This window comes from Scardinius erythrophthalmus (assembly GCF_964197995.2).
Source record: "Scardinius erythrophthalmus genome assembly, chromosome: 1".
NCBI lineage: Eukaryota > Metazoa > Chordata > Actinopteri > Cypriniformes > Leuciscidae > Scardinius > Scardinius erythrophthalmus.
The window spans coordinates 21,091,931-21,109,093 of NC_138221.1; the positions used below are offsets into that span (position 1 = coordinate 21,091,931).

Here is a 17,163-nt window from a genome sequence, read left to right on the forward strand (position 1 = left end):
AAATGTAATTGGACATGGACTCCAACATCACTCAGATGTTTAATTAAGTGATTAATTGAGTGATGATTGAGCATTATTGAAGACACCTGATGTTAACAAGCAGAATCACTGAAGAAGAAAATCACAAATTGTAAGTTACCATTAAGGTGATGGGTGTTTGCTTTAGTTGGGCTCTAGACCATTATATGTTTACTTTAATATTTACTGTTGTTTGTCTGCTGTTATTGATTTATAACAGTTAAATGAACAAAGTAAAATGTTATCTTATAGTGTTGGTTATGTTTTGACATAATCATGCTGTGATCTGAAAAAGGAAACTTATTGAGACAGATTGGTTTAACTTGTTAGCAGCAGTTTACTGATTCTTCAGCCTATGATTATTAGTATTTTACTTATAATTCAAAATATGTAATAAACATTGTTCTGATCAAAAGTCATTCAGATAAATTAATTTAAAACACAGACATCAATAATCAGCCTGTGAATCTCAACAATGGTGACAATAATAAAGCATGTTGCAGTGGCTGCCACCAATCACAACTCATTAATGGCTCCCATCATGCATTGCGGTATGAATAAATTATGATCTGAATTGTCTATGTAATTTACTTTTCCTAATTGAATATTCTGCTCCGCACCATTGTTGAGATGCATAGACTGAATCTTGACATCTGTGTGTGCCTAAAATAATGATTTTTTTTTTTTACAACTTTTAAGTAATCCTTTATATTATATCAAAAATTCTGGGCATTTATGCAGATTCACTAACCAACAACATAAATCGAAGTCAGAAAGAAGGATTTTAATGAGTTCAGTGATCAAGATTATAACATAACCAACACCATCAGTCACTTTTTTGTTCAACTGGTGATTATAATTCAGAAACAACAGACAAACAAAATCTAAAGTTAATAATATATGGGTCAAGATTCCAACTAAAGCAACCATTGATCGTCATAACGGTAACTTACAATTTGTGATTTTCTCCTTCAGTGATTCTGCTTGTTAACATCAGGTGTCTTCAATAATGTTCAATCATCACTAAATTAATCACTTAATTATCTCATTAACTTAAACACTCTTGAGTGTGGGCTCATACACTCCCAGCAGTGTTAATTTACTGGAGTTTTTGCTGTGTACAAAGAGCCGTAGTTAACTGACAAGCTGAGCCATACCGCATTAATTATCGCTGGCGATACGTCCGCGATATTGATGCGATTTGGCTCAGCTTGTCAGTTAACTACGGCTCTTTGTAGTAAATGCCTCTCCATCTGAAAGCAGGTGATGGTGATTTACTACTAATCAAGGAACCGGCTTTACTGACGAGATGCGCATAACAATATCGCGATTTAAATTGCCCAGCCCTACAATCAGTGTATATGGGGATGATTAGAGGCCAAGGGGAAAATTTGGCCAGGATGCCGGGGTTACACCCCTACTCTTTTTTTCCGAAGGACATCCTGGGATTTTTAATGACCAAAGAGAGTCAATACCTCGGTTTAACGTCTCATCCGAAGGTTGGTGCTCTTTGACAGTATAGTGTCCCCATCACTATACTGGGGCGTTAGGACCCACACAGACCACATGGTGAGCAGCCCCTTCTGGCCTCACTAACATAGCTTTTAGACATGCACTTGCAAACTTCCCTAAGCACATCCCCTCGGGGGAATCTCTGCCGCCATTTTGAAGTGTGTTCCACTTAGTGAAGTGGACGAGGGAAGTTTATATGGACAGACCCTCGCTCCCTCAGGACAGTCAATTTTGACTGAGGGAGCGAGTCTACTTTATATGTTCACTTCAGTCAGCTCTATATACCACAATGCAACACGATTGTGATGTCAATGCATATTGCGTTTAATTCACCCCATCACAAATAACTCTATGATATATAAAAAATAACAAAAAAATGTAAACAACTTAAACACACCAATATACACATAGAATGCTGCATGAAACAATTTTGTAAGGAAAAAAAAAAAAAATCAACCCCAAAGTGATCAAGGGCTTAGCACGTTCCAGTTCAGCCTATTGCAGTTTCCGCCAGTAGTGGGCACTCATGTAACATAAGCAATGACGTACATTTGAGTTAACGAGGCAGAGGGAAGTTAGTGAGTGAATTGCATGACAATTTTGAATGCAGTCTTAGTTGTTTTTTTGTCTTCCTTTGTTCAGTTTTCCCAACCCTCTTTAATTGTCATGGTAACAGATATGATTAGTTTTCAGTTCAGCTGTGTGTTATTAATTACCCTCGTTAATTAATTACCCCTGGTGATGTACAGATGACACCATTGTCAAAATGATCCCCATTTACACAGATCAAAATGACTAAAAACCCTGTATTCTGCTGCCAGGCCAGTAGATGGCGATGACTGAACACGTAATACCGCATTTTTATCGTTTACACAGAGACCGTTTTCAAAAACTTGTACTTTGAAACCCTTTTTCAAAAGTTTGTGTTTTCAGGCACCCAGAACACCATTGTCATGTAAAATTTTTTTTTTACATTTTCATATTTTTTTTATGTTTTTAGGTGAAAAACAGCCCTAAGTTGCTGGTCATGTCAATGTATAGCGGTTGTGTTTGTTTGCCTGCCTTGTTTGGAAAACCTTCTGTGTGGAATATTAAAGCCTTTTGACCCTGATCTTCATCTTCATCATGTTTCCTGCAACCGTGTGTGACACTATTGCTCTTAGAAAAATGAAAACGGAATGAAAAATTTAATTAATATACAGGGAGGGTTTTTTTGGATCAGAAAGAGACCACTTACTACATTTAAAACATTTGAAATGACAATGAACATTATTTGATATTCTTACATATTTGGCTATTTGACATCAACCAAAGAAAAGCTAACACAAGAAGAACGGGGACCAAGAGCCCTACTAAAGCAAACACCGATCACCACAATGGTGACTTCAAATGAAACAAATATCAACATCTAAACCTATTTTAACTCCCACTAAGATCTTCTATAGATGTCTGACAGAAATAGTCAAAGTATCTGGATTTTATGTCTGTGATTAAGGGCAGCACAAGTGTCTGAGCCAGAAAGTCTTTCCTTCAGATCTGGTTTCTCTCATGATCCAAAGATGTGTGGTTTACATATGTTTCCTTTATGTTCATGATTTTTGGACAAACACAAACTGTCTGTGAGTTGCTTTGCAATTACATTGAAATAAACATGAGTTTTAATTTAATGCATCCTGAGAGTGTTTATTTGGTCCAGAAACAGTATAAATTATGTCTAAATGAGACCATAAATGATGTTGAAATATGTCCACAATGGCCACATTTGAACTAGTTTTTTATTTAAACCTTGTACGGAGGATCCATGAACGTCTATATCAGACGTTCAGAACACGTCAAAAAAAGACGTCATAAAACTTTCATTCTAACTCCTCAGTGGACATCTCTTCAACGTACGACTTTTCTGACAAAGACGTTGAAAATATGTCTTTTAGCAATCATTTTGCTTAGTGGGTAGATATAAACAAATATAAATGATTTCAACGTTACACTTATAGAACAAAGGGGACAGGTAACTGTTCAGGAAGAGACTAAAACTCAAATCCTTGAAAATGAAACTAAAGAGAGCATAACTGTGAAATCTCTGTGAACCACCATTTACATATATATATATATATATATATATATATATATATGTATATGTATATGTATATATGTATATGTATATATATATGTATATGTATATATATATATATATATATATATATATATATATATACTGTATATAAAGTACAGTTACACATTTCCTACATCACATTTCCTACATCAAGTTTTTATTAAACAAAAACAAGAACTGTGAAATGACTTCTCCAGCCGCTTTTTGTATCACTTGCACAGAAATACAGATTTGATATTCCTCAGAAATAATATATGTGGCCAGTGAAATATAAACACTGAACTCAATACAGTCTTGCATTAAAATAATAATGTACATAATACAATTCTATTCATGGATTAATCTCAATGTTTAGTTTTTTCCAGCCACCTACACTGAGAAAAAAATAATACTTTGGACCAACTTAAAAAAATACTCTGATTTGTTACAGCCAAATTTATTCATTTTTCTTAAATTATATTTATGGTTTAGTTCAAACTTTAAATTTTGATTTTATTTTCATTTTGATACAAATAATTATTTTCCAAAGACAAATACTTTCTTATAAAGTAAACAAATAATTTATTATAAAGACCACACCATACTTAATCAACACATTTTCTTTAGTCTTAAGAGAAAATGTTAATTAATGTCGGTCAATGTGGTATTTTTTTTTTTTTTTTTTTTTGCTTTTTACAACTTTATTTTGTAAGGTAAACAAGAATTTTTACTTTCGATGAATGTTTTAAGTCAGTGTTTCATTTAGTTTATAAACCATAAATAAAGACAACTTCAAATGCCGTTTTTTAAAATATAAATCATATACGTAGTTATAAAAAACACGTTAAAAATAACCAAAAATAATTTCTGCAGTCACTGTGTTCTGCACACCAACACCAATTAAAAAAATTGTTCATTGCCATTTTTTTTTTTTTATGGGGAGTGTCAAACTGACCGAAACAGGCTAAAATAGAAAGCATGCTTTTAATAAATTAGCCCATTATAAAAATAAATTAGTCTTTTCACTATTTTTTTCAGAGTACAATGATTGAATTATAGGCCTTACCACAATAATTCATACTTTATACTTTGGATAAACATTTAATAAAAAAAAAAATAATAAATCGGTTTGGCAGCAACAAACACAGTCCTTGAGTCCGTGTGGAGAGATGTCTTACCTGAAGGTGCAAAGGTCCAACTTTTTATTTGAAGGTTGAAGATCGATCTTTAGTGAATGCGACTCCAGACAGATCACAAGAGTAATGCTTCTTAGAAACCAAAACAGCACAAAACATTAATAAAGCACACTCTATAAATAAAACACGTCGAGGATTTAGTCAAAAGAAAAACGTTGAGGACAGTAGCAGCAGTGTTAAGCTGTACTTACACTTCAAATGCTCCTACTACAGTTAGTTTACCTGTTCTGTGTGTTACCTGTGAGAGACGGAGCCTGATTGGTGCACAACACTCAATAAACATGATCAGACACTGACCGATGACCCGCTGAGCTAATGATTATCTACATGATTTCAATAACAGTCACATAAACAGATCTGATAAGCCGCTATGTTCAAGATGGCCGACTCACTTAAGCAGCTGTTTGATTCTCACATGCACAGAACTTGTCATACTCTATCAAAGAGTTCAACTTCAAAACATTATGAATTTAAATAATTATTCATTCAAATGTGCAAAAAAAATGGAAATATCAATCTTAGCAAAAAATAGTTTGTTGTAAAAATAGCAAGTACACATTTCAGTTATTTATTTCTTGTAAATCTATAATTTGTGATAGCAATAAATACTTTGTTACTATATAAATGCTTGATATGGAGAGTTACATTTTCACTAGTTTAAATGTTAATTCCTGATATCTGTAAATGTATTTCAACATGTTTAATTTGGTATTAGTGATATCTAACACAACAAATCCGCCATCTCTCATCACTACACAGTAAAATCCCCAGTGTTAAATCAACACTGCTCAGAGCACATATGGTCCCACTCTACAGAGTGTTAAAATTAACACTGAAGCAGTGTTGGAGTTAATGAGATAATTAAGTTAACACTGAAGCAGTGTTGAAGTTAATGAGATAATTAAGTGATTAATTAAGTGATTGGCCATTAGTGGTGACACCTGATGTTAATAAGCAGAATCATTGACGGAAAGAGAAAAAACAATAACAGAAAAAAGAGAAACACAAGAACTACAACTGACTTAAAGTCATTACACATTGTTGCATTTATTATTACCAGTTTGACTTTATTTCTGTCATACATCGACAAAAGTTCTTGAGATTCAACAGAAGTTTAGACGGTAATGGACTGTTACCATTTTGGTGGTCAGTGTTTGCTTTAGTTGGGCTCTTGACTCTTTTCATTTTGTTAATAGTAGTTTTTCTCTGACTGTTCCATCATTGTGTTTATAAAGCACATTTGTTACTGCAAGAGAAAACATGACCTGCTGACAATATGTTTTGATGATAAATATCATCATGTAGTGTCCTGATTCACTGATGTCATTCAGAGTCTAAATCTTTGACTATATGCTTGATGACTCATTTTAGTATTGGTGATTGTAGCTCTGAGATTCTACAGTTTGAGATCCAACAGCAATATGAAAAATATTGAACATATTTTGTGCTAAGAAGGTTTTTCTGTTAAAACACACAGACATAGAGTATCAGCATATGAATCTCAACAATGGTGACAATAAACAAACTAGTGATGAACAGATCAACTCTGGACATCACAAAACAAGCTACTAAAGTCAGAACAAAACAATAGCAAAATAAAAGCCAACAGAAAAAACAATTAAAATTACAGGACAATTCAGCTGCATAATTTATTCATGCTGCAATGCATGATGTCAGCCATTGATGTGTTCTGATTGGTGGCTCCCATCATGCACTGCAACATTAAGCATTTGTTTGATTGTCACCATTGTTGAGATTCATATGTAGATTCTTGATGTCTGTGTGGGATTTCAATACTTTCAGATCATTAAAATATTGCTGGAAGTAACTACTGTAGTGAAAAATTAATAAAACTTTTGGATAATCAATTTATAATGATGGGTGCCATCAGTAAATCAGGTCACTAGTAATTTCATCATCAAAACATAACCAGGGCTGCATTTGCAAAAGCATCTTAAGCCTTACATAATGGCAGACCAACTGCAACAAATGGTCTGTACAATCAAATTAGGCTTGCGATGTTGTCCGGAAACACAGCCCAAATCATAGTTTCTCTTGCCACAACACATATGCTCTATAAACACAGAGATGGAGCAGCCAGAGAAATACTAATGTTTAAAAGTAAAGGGTCAAGCGCCCAACTAAAGCAACCACTGGTCACTATAATGGTGACATGAAACAAAACATTCCATCAAACATTACCATCTAAACTTCTGTTAAATCTAAATAAGAACGTGTGTAGATGTATGACAGAAATAAAGTCAAACTAGTAAAATAATAAGTGCAATAATGGCTCGAAAGTCAGTTGTAGTTCTTGTGTTTCTCTTTTTTTTCTGTTCTTGTTTCTCTTTCCTTCAGTGAGTCTACTTGTTATCATCAGGTGTCACCACTAATGGCCAATCATCACTTAATTAGTCACTTAATTATCTCATTAACTTCAACACTGCTTCAGTGTTAACTTAATTATCTCATTAATTTCAACACTGCTTCAGTGTTAATTTTAACACTCTGTAGAGTGGGACCATATGTGCTCTGAGCAGTGTTGATTTAACACTGGGGATTTTACTGTGTACTGGTAAAATTGCATTTCTAATATGTGAAACTGGAATTTCAACTAAGAAATTGATTATTGATATCATTAACTGAATTTGAATAGTAGATAATTGGGACATTTAACTAGTGAAAAATACAATTACAGATATCAAGAATTATATTTTTGTACTTGTTGAAATGGTGTTATTTTTGGAAGTAGTTTTCCCTCACATTCTGTTGAATTAATAGGAAATCATCTGATTTTATGAACGAATGAGGCATTTTTTGTCATGATTCTGCCTTCATGTCCTAGATCTTTCTTGTTTTGAGGCAGGATCATGACAGACCCATGTTTTGTGTACAAGCACATGGCCATTTGTTTGGGCCATGTGCTTGTGTTGTCTCATTCTCTGCCCCGCCCCCTTGTTATCCTCGTTTTGTCTTGATTGCTTTACCCATTATCACCTGTGTTCCTGATTAGTTTGCTCCCTATTTAATCCCCTCATGTTTTCTGTCCTGTGTCGGTACATTATCTAACTTTGCCTGTTATTCCTTGTGAGACGTTGCTTGTTTAAGACTGTGAGTACTTTGTCAGTGACCTGTTAAATCAGTTTTGTGAGTTCCTTTCCCGTCATCGTCTAGTCAGAGTTTAGTCATTGTTTGTTATCTTGTCTTAGTCAGAGTTACCTGTCCTCAGTTCTGTTTTGCCCCCTCGTGGGTTTTTGTTTTCTGTTTTTGTGTTTAAATAAACCTTGAGTGTCTGCACCTCGTCTGCTTTTGGGTTCTACCTCCACATCCCATAACATTTTTTATTATGTACACTGTTAGAAAAATCTGTAGAAATTACAGTATTACTGGCAGCTACTTGCCAGTAACTTACTGTAGATTTAAATTGATGTTATTTACTGGCAACAATTTGTTCAAAATTAAATGAACATTAAACATTAACAAGTCTTTATCTTTACAGAATAAAACTAAAATAACATCCTCACGCAAAGCATTCTGGGAACCAAAATCTGAAGGAAAATGAGATTTGTGAAAATGAGATGAAGATTTCTGGTTCCCAGAATGCTTTGCATTAGATTGTTATTTTATAATTTTATTCTTTAATGACAAAGACTTGTTAATGTTTAATGTTCATTTAACTTTGAACAAACTGTTGCCAGTAAATAACATAAATTTAAATCTACAGTAAGTTACTGGCAAACAGCTGCAAAACTACAGCAAATTTTTTACAGTGTACTGTATACCCCAAAATGTGCTTTACAATCATATCAGGTGATCTCTGGTACCACCTGGTATTAAGATGCATTTTGGTCGATCGGATCACAAGTGCACAATGCTAATTACAGGTGTAAATGGGGCCTAAAACGTTTTGAGCTTGTCCACTTTTGACCACTTCCAGAGGTAGTTGAAAATGCATTAGACCGGACTGGTTCATGTGGTCGAATGTGTTCAAACAGCCACAAAAGACCGTCTTCTCTCCGTCTACTGACCTAATGAGTGGACATTTTGGGAAAGAGCTCTAGTCAGACGGGATTTAAACTTTGTCGGCTGAAGACCCAAGTTTGGTTTGAAGATGAAAATGTGCCACAATGTTCTTTCACCATTCCTGATTTCTAACACACACTCAGAGCGTTCGGCTGATCTTGCGTCTGTCAAAACAGAAAATATAGCTGATGCTCTCTGTATGTTTTTCCGTCATCTAAATTACGCAAGCTTATTTCCTCAGAAAGATCTGAATAAGCCCATACATTTACCCACCCATAGACCCTCCCCTCGAACCATGTGGAAACAGGGCCTGTGATAGAGCCAATTCAGTGGATGGGGATTATCAGGAAGCCGTGATTGATAAGAGCCAATGGAGTGAATTTGGCCATGAAATCTATTGAGATCTTCAGAGATTTAACATCTTTTATCCTCAGTTGATTTCTTCTTAGGCTGTGGCTGGAAGTCAGTTGTAGTTCTTGTTTCTGCTCGTCTTTTCTCTCTGTTTTTGTCATTTCTCTTTCCTTCAGTGATTCTGCATGTTAACAGCAGGTGTTCATCACTAATGCTCAACAATCACTTAATTCTCTCTATCCTACTAAGGCTGCGTCCTTCCTAGTCCAATCCTTCTGAAGCTTGTCGACTAGAGTCTCAGCATTAAACACTAGAATGAGACGGTATGTAATTTTCTTTTAAATTGTACACAAAACTCTGTAAAACTTCAAACTGAACTAACAACAGCTATTATTTTAAGAATTTTGATATTACTGACAAATTACATTAATTCCCATTTTTTATACAGAAAAAATTACTGTATTTTTGTACAGTATTTTTTTAGTCTTTCTTTTTTACATACAAATGTATTAATTTGTAATAAAAAAGTAACACAACAGTAACAACATAGTAACAAATGACTGAAATTGTTTATTTCTGTAACACAAGGAGAAAGATATTTCCTCTGGCGACAGAGTTGGCTTTTTTTTTTTTTTTTACCTATATACATGTTTCTAAAAGAGCAAACAGAAATAAGAGATTCACCTGCATTTGAGTCAGAGATATCATCAGCCATGCAACGAACATGGTGAGTAAACTTCACAAAGGTGGTCACATACAATCACAATCAATTAATATATTGTTACACAACATCACTGAACTTTCAATTGTAAAATTAATGTATTATATTACAAATTTTTTTTTTTTTTGCTGGGGCACATGATCAGGTGCACTTCTGCTGGGGGAAGGGGAGTGGTTTCACAAGAACAATTTGAATGTCCCACTAATGTCACCACTAGAGGTCCCACAACAATTATTGACAATTATTAAATTATTAATTTTTGTGAAAGGCATAACATTTCCAGTAACATCTCTTTAACCCTGTTGCAGTTGGCTGACTTTTTGTTATGTAGGGCTACTAGAAGTTTATACTATTATAGAGCACTTAATAATACAATTACAAAATTGAATAATAATTTTAGAAATTATTTAGTTGTTTAATTATTTAAAATTAATTGATATAGTGTCTTAGCCAACCCTAAACACAACCATTGGTAACCTTTTTGAAATATTTATCCTAATCTGTTTCAATATATGAGGCCTTTAATTGTGTTTTAAATTCAGTTTTGATGAAAAGAAAACCCTTATTTTACAGCATGGAAGCAACAGATTTTCTGTGTATGTACGAAACTTCCTTTTCATAAGCCGCAGCTCACCGTGGCGTTTCTCGTCTGATGTGTGACTGACTTAATGCGCAGTAAATGGTAAAATTGCCGAATAAATGCATATTTCAGTATAAGCAATGTGACACATAAGCTTCTCTGATCAACAGAAGCCAAAAAAGAAGCTTCTTTAACATTCATTGTTGTAAGAGTCCATTTCATAGATAGTTTCTATATATTGACAATAACAACAATTTAAAGGGATACTTCACCTCTGGGAAGATGAATGCGTATTTAAAATAGGTCATTTAAGTAGAAGAAATGTGAAGAAATTTTTGAATTTGGAGCTTTCTAGACTGAGAAAAGCCAGAAAATGTATTTTTGGCTTATGTGGATGAAAGACAACAACTCCCATAATGCACTTGCTTCACTGCCCTAGGAGGCCACGCCTACCGGTAAGAGTGCGCAGTTGTAAACAACAAAGCTAGCCTACGTGATGAGTTTTCGAGGGATTTAGAGATCGTCCAAAATGTCCGGGATTCGGCTTTTGCGTTCTACAGTCGCCATTCATCATGCTTACTGTGGCGAGCAGGACGAGGCTGACGGCCGCGGGAGAACAGCGCGAGGCCGGTGGCGTCATTACTGAGACGCGCTGGGTCTCGCATCTCTCACGGAGGAGCGGGAATTTTTCTTAGCAATGGTAAAACGCACATCAACTGATCACTTGTTTAGCGTTCATGTAAACACTACATTCAAATTCACCAATCGGAATGAATTCAGTTAGATTGAAAGGTGTGCATGTAAACAATGAATGGCGACCGCAGAAAGCAAAAGCCGAATCCCGGACATTTTGAACGATCTCGCCCGCCGGACAAGTCCGGGAAAAGGAGGATGGTAACCCCTACTTACTCAGCTTTCTCCTATTATTCAGCTTTCTCCACAGAACAAGAGCATGCTAGCTTAGCTTCCAAAGAAAGACGGCTGATACTGTGTACATTCTGTGAGTGAGATCCCACCCTCTATGGGCGGGCTGAAAACATGCGGAACAACGCCATCTACTGGCTGTAGTCTTTAGCCTCTGGCCAGAAAATCCTCAGATGACGCAAAATGACGATTTTTGCGTCATCGGAGGATTTTTTCCAGACAAAAAATACATAAATCTCTCCTCTCAGGGGGATATGAGGGTGGAAAGCATGGTAATTCGAAAATACTACAGGTTTTCTACTAATACAAAGCTTAATGCTAAATCCTGAAGTAACCCTTTAAAAGGACAATTTAATTGAGTTTGTGTTTGATCATTAATGATTCTCTCACTGAACTCCACACATCTTCTGTCTTGCTAGTTTCCCTGTGGCTCTGAATGTAAGTCGAACAGCCTCTCCAAGACTGATTCCTATGAGCTCAGCCACCTTTATGGCACTCTTACTCTTCTCAGAGCTCACCGCCACCTTCCCCATGTCTTCAGCTATAGCTTTTATGTACACATCAGAAATAATTTCCCACTCAGCTTCCTGCCGTGACTCCTCTGATAAACTCCAGTATGTTTCCTGCCATTCTGTTAAAATGCCCCCTTCCTGCTTCTGTTTGTGCTGCACCACTTTCTCACGCAGTTTCTGCTTCTGAATCTCCTTAATGCATTCCTCTGTTCCCTCAAACACATCATTTGTAAAGTGTCCTCTATTTTCTTCCACCATCTCCTCTATTTTACTGAGCAGATCTTTAAACTGTGGGAAACTGGAAGACTCATTGTCTAAACAGAAGAACCTGTTTCCACAACTCTCTACAAGGTTTTTAAGATCTGGATCACCATCTTGTAGAAACTGCTCAATGGTTTTCTTTTTCTTCTCTAACTGATCTTTATGGGTGAAGAGGATCATGGTGTATTTATTTATCTTTTCTCCAAACACTTCTTTGAGCTCCTTTATTGTGTTTTTCTCCTCCTCAGTGAATCGACCCAGTTTGATCACGATAATAAAAGCGTGCGGTCCAGGTGACGAGTATGTTATGCATTTCACTAATTCAGTAATAACCTCCTCTTTATTGAGTTCATTATCATAAAGTCCAGGTGTGTCGATCACTGAGATCTTTTTACCCATCCTTTCAATGGTTTCTAACTGGCACTGTTTCGTCTGAGAGTTTGAACTCATGGAGGATTTGAACACGTTTCTGCCAATGATGGTGTTTCCAGTGGCACTTTTCCCAGCCCCAGTTTTTCCCAGCATAACCAGCCTGATCTCGTCTTTCTTCTCAGGAATCTGAATCTCATCTTCAGCAGTTGAACTTTCTCCTGAAACTACATCAAACAGAAAACACAAATCACAAATCATTTCCAGATAATCTTAACTAATTACAGCACAATAATATCACTGCTTTACATTTAATGAACAGGTAAGCATAATCCACCATCTATTACTGAAGTAATTAACAATAATAAAGCAACTTACAATTGATTATAATCTCCTTGCTGTCTCTCCTCCTCATTCGTTCCATGATATATTTCCCTCCGTTCTTCATCATCACTCCTTCAATCTTCTGCAGTAGATCTTGTTTCTGATCCACTGATTCACTCCTGTTATTGAAACAGTGAAACTTCCCTTCACATTCCCTCACCAGTCGCTGGAGATCCACATGGTTTTCCAGATATTCATCAATGGTCTGCGGTTCATCCAGAGCCTCCAGATCATCCTCATGTGTGAACAGAATCATGATGCACTTCTGAACTTCAGGACCAAATAAACATTTAATATAATCCAGGATCTCTTCCTCATTTTCTACAGGTTCCTCTAGAGGAACGGTGAGCAGAACTGCACTGAGACCTGCTGAACATAGTTTGATCAGCTTCTCCTTCATCATCTCCAGCTTCTCTTTATTCAGATCTGGATCCAGTAGATCTGGACAATCAATCACATGCACCTGCTTCTCTCCAATCTGTGTTTTACCCTCACAAACTTCAGACTCATGCTTCTTCTTATGTTTGTGCACTTTAAACTTCTTTTCTCCCAGTATAGTGTTTCCAGATGAGCTTTTTCCAGAACCATTTCTGCCCATCAGAAGAATCCGGATCACATGTGGACTGGAGATGATCGCCGACATCTCTGAAAGAGACAGACCATATGGAGTATGATTATAAAAAAAAAAAAAAAATTGTGATTTTCCCCTTCAGTGATTCTGCTTGTTAACATCAGGTGTCTTCAATAATGCCCAATCACCACTCAATTAATCACTTAATTATCTCATTAACTTTAACACTGCTTCAGTGTTAATGCCATAGGCTACATTAGCCAATTGGGAGCACTGCACTACTCTAATAAAATCACTAATTACATGTAGAATTACATAACAAAGTGTGCACATAATACATCAGCCTAATTTTGTTTCTGAATAAATAAAGCAGTAATTGATGTCAAGATCACGAATCTGTTTTAACTTAATCATCAGAAGCTATCTGTCACAGACACTCATTCTTAGTTTCATTATCATGGACTTTTAGTTGGTTTTCACCAGTTTTTTGTCTTTCTTTGTTCGGTTTTCCCATCACTCTTTAGTTGTCATGGTAACAGATATGATTAGTTTTCAGTTCAGCAGTGTGTTATTAATTACACCCGTTAATTAATTACCCCTGGTGACGTACAGACTACACCATTGTCAAAATGATCTCCATTCACACGGATCTATGAAAATGACTAAAAACCCTGTATTCTGCTGCCAGGCCTGTAGATGGCGATGACTGAACACGTAATACCCATAGACTGTAAAAAATATGGACAAAGCGTCTGTGATGTCATAGATTTTCTGAAGAACGGTTTTAAGGCCGTTTATGGGGGGTATGGGCGGCACCATCTTGGAAAATCTTGGGAAATTCTAACCCCGCCCACCCTCTGGCCAATCCATATATGGGTAAAGGACGCGAGTCCGGTTATTCTGCAAATGGAACAGCGCGCATCACTCCGCTCGCTCTGCTACTCCTGTTATCTCTGTATGAATATTTTAGGCAACAATAAAACGAAATATGTTATAAAACACCATACTAACTCTTTTCGTTTTCATTTAAAGAAATCTTAAACATTATAGCCACACAAATGTGGTTCAGGCAACGCGTATTGATTCACTGCATAACGTTAGCCTATTTATAACAAAACGAAATATAAAACACAACCCTGCCTCTTTTCGTTTAAATATAATATAAAAATATTAAACATTTTAATATGGTCCAGGCAATATGTGCATTTGTACTAAACAACAGATGTTGTAGTAAACAACATTACAGACCATCTTCGTTGTATTAAAATGTAAAATGACAAAACTCAACCCAGTCTCTTTTTGTTAAATTTCAGTTTTATCAATATAGCCATTATAAAAGTATAAGTAAAAGGTACAAGAAGCTGTACAAATAAAGCAAACAATTCAGTCAAACATACAAAGTCAGCGCTCTAGTCTAACCATACAACGGTAAAGTTAAATAGTTTATAAAGTTATGAAACTTCCCCTCAGCCAAAACGATTGGCCAGGGAACAAATTATAGATTCACGAGACCAAAAATAGCCCGTTAGATATAGACAAGATGAATTATATCTCATGTTTAACCACTACAGAGACGCCAGAGTTAGTGGCAAACCTCAGAAGGACTAGCCGAGGAAAGGCTGTTCCTGGCGGGGTAGCCTACACTGTTAACCCTTGCTGTAAAAAAAGGCCAAATTCTGACAATATCATACCATTTTCCATTAAAACAGTAATATACCGTAGAAAACAAAACTAGCCAACAGGAATATACTGTGAATTAACAATGCTCAAAGTCGACACTCAGAGGCTGTTTTCCCAATCACACCCTATACCCTCATTCACTATTCCCTACATTAGTTCACTAATATAGTCCACTTGAATGAAAAGAAGTGAGTGAATTGAGACACTGATGAACACTGATAAGCAGAATCACTGAAGGACAGAGAATCAAGAACAGAAAAAAGAGAAACACAGAAACTACAACTGACTTCCACCAACACTGAGTGTGAAACCAGTTTATGATTATTTCTTTCATACATGTACAAAAGTTCTTGTTGAGAATTAACAGAGATTTAGTTAATAATAAAGTTTGTTGTCACCATGATGGAGATCAGTATTTGCTTTAGTTGGTCTCTTGTCCCTTGACTTCTTACCATTCATCTCTCTCTGACTGCTGTAACAGTGAGTTTATAAAACACAATTGTTATGACAAGAAGAAGTCAAGAGGAAGATGATCAGTTGTTTTTGGCTTGTGTGATGATGTCACATTCATCCTGGACATGCCTGATTTTCAGATCTTTCCTCTATATATTCTTTGAATTTATGGGTATTTCATATTTATCTGTGAATCTACAATATGAAATTAATGTGTCTGTAATCAGGTCTTCTGTAGAATATTGTAATCATATAATGCATTAAAACATGTTTAACTTCTGCTTGACATAGACACACACAGACATCAACAATCAGCACATGAATCTCAACAATGGTGACAATCAAAAGTTTCATGTCGCAATGCATGCTGGGTTCCAGGATAATATAAAACTCCCAGCATGCACTGCTGTGTGAATAATAAAAAAAACATTGCCACCATTGTTGAGATTCATGTGCTAAATTGTGATATCTTTGTGTTTCAAAATGACAGCATAGCTCTGTTTTTTTTTTTTTTTGTTTATGCATGATGTGTTAAAAAAAATAAGTCATTGTAATGTATTGCTGTGGTTTCACAGTGGTGCTAATGTAACACTTTTGATTGAGGATTAAACTCTGAATGAGTAGGAACGAATTCCTTAGTGAATGAACAGGCAATATGATGATTTTGTCAACATAACCGCAATCATTCATAAGCTGTGTGTGTGCACAAGTGTGGCTTGCACAAACACAGCTCAAGCAGCAAAAGAAACACTAATGTTTTAGCATCAGCATCCCAACTAAAGCAAGCACTGATCTCTATAACGGTAACTTCAAACCAAACATTTTCAATCAAACATCTCAATAACAACTTCTGTAGATGTATGACAGAAATAAAGTCATACTGGTTAATAATAAGTGTAATAATGTGTAATGGCTGGAAGTCAGTCTTAGGTCTTCTGTTTCTCTATTTTCTGTTGTAACTGCAGGTGTTCATCACTAATGCTCAACAATCACTTACATATTCTCTTAATTATCTCACTGCAACACTGCGTCAGTGTTACTTTTTACTCTTTGTAGTGTGGATTTACCTGTGGGGTTGAAAGGGTTAACAGTGTAAGATAAAAAGACACACCCACAAAATGTATTTTAACAGTAATAAACTGTAAGTTATAAAACAGGTTTATACTGGCAACACTGTTGCCAGTAGTTTACTGTAAAATCTTGTTTTTTGGGTCACCATTGTGCAGAAGAGTAGAGCCTGTGCTTCAGTCCAGGAGAAGATCTACAAACATTGATGATATGCTGCATGTTGCTTTATTTAACAGGTGGTGACTGTGTAGTTGCTGGTCCAGTGGGAATCTCTTTATTTACCAAAAACTTTTTGTGTTTTCAAATGAAATAAGTTCACAGTAATACCTTGCTCATTTTATTAATGCATTATAAATTTTAGTTAATACATTTAAATGATAGTTGGTCAATTTAAGAGTCGGTTTCTGCAAGTGAAATTAGTTAATTTGAATTTTAGTGCATTTTTACA

General features: G+C 35.7%; 1 protein-coding gene across 1 annotated transcript; it reads right to left on the reverse strand.

Annotated features, from left to right (window-relative positions):
- Positions 1–11,803: 11,803 nt before the first annotated feature.
- Positions 11,804–13,586, reverse strand: LOC308695233 (GTPase IMAP family member 8-like; the record flags this gene model as incomplete). Its single annotated transcript, XM_081373308.1, has 2 exons — positions 11,804–12,786; positions 12,938–13,586. 2 exons carry the CDS (start codon positions 13,584–13,586, stop codon positions 11,804–11,806), a joined length of 1,632 nt encoding a protein of 543 aa, XP_081229434.1.
- Positions 13,587–17,163: the final 3,577 nt, after the last annotated feature.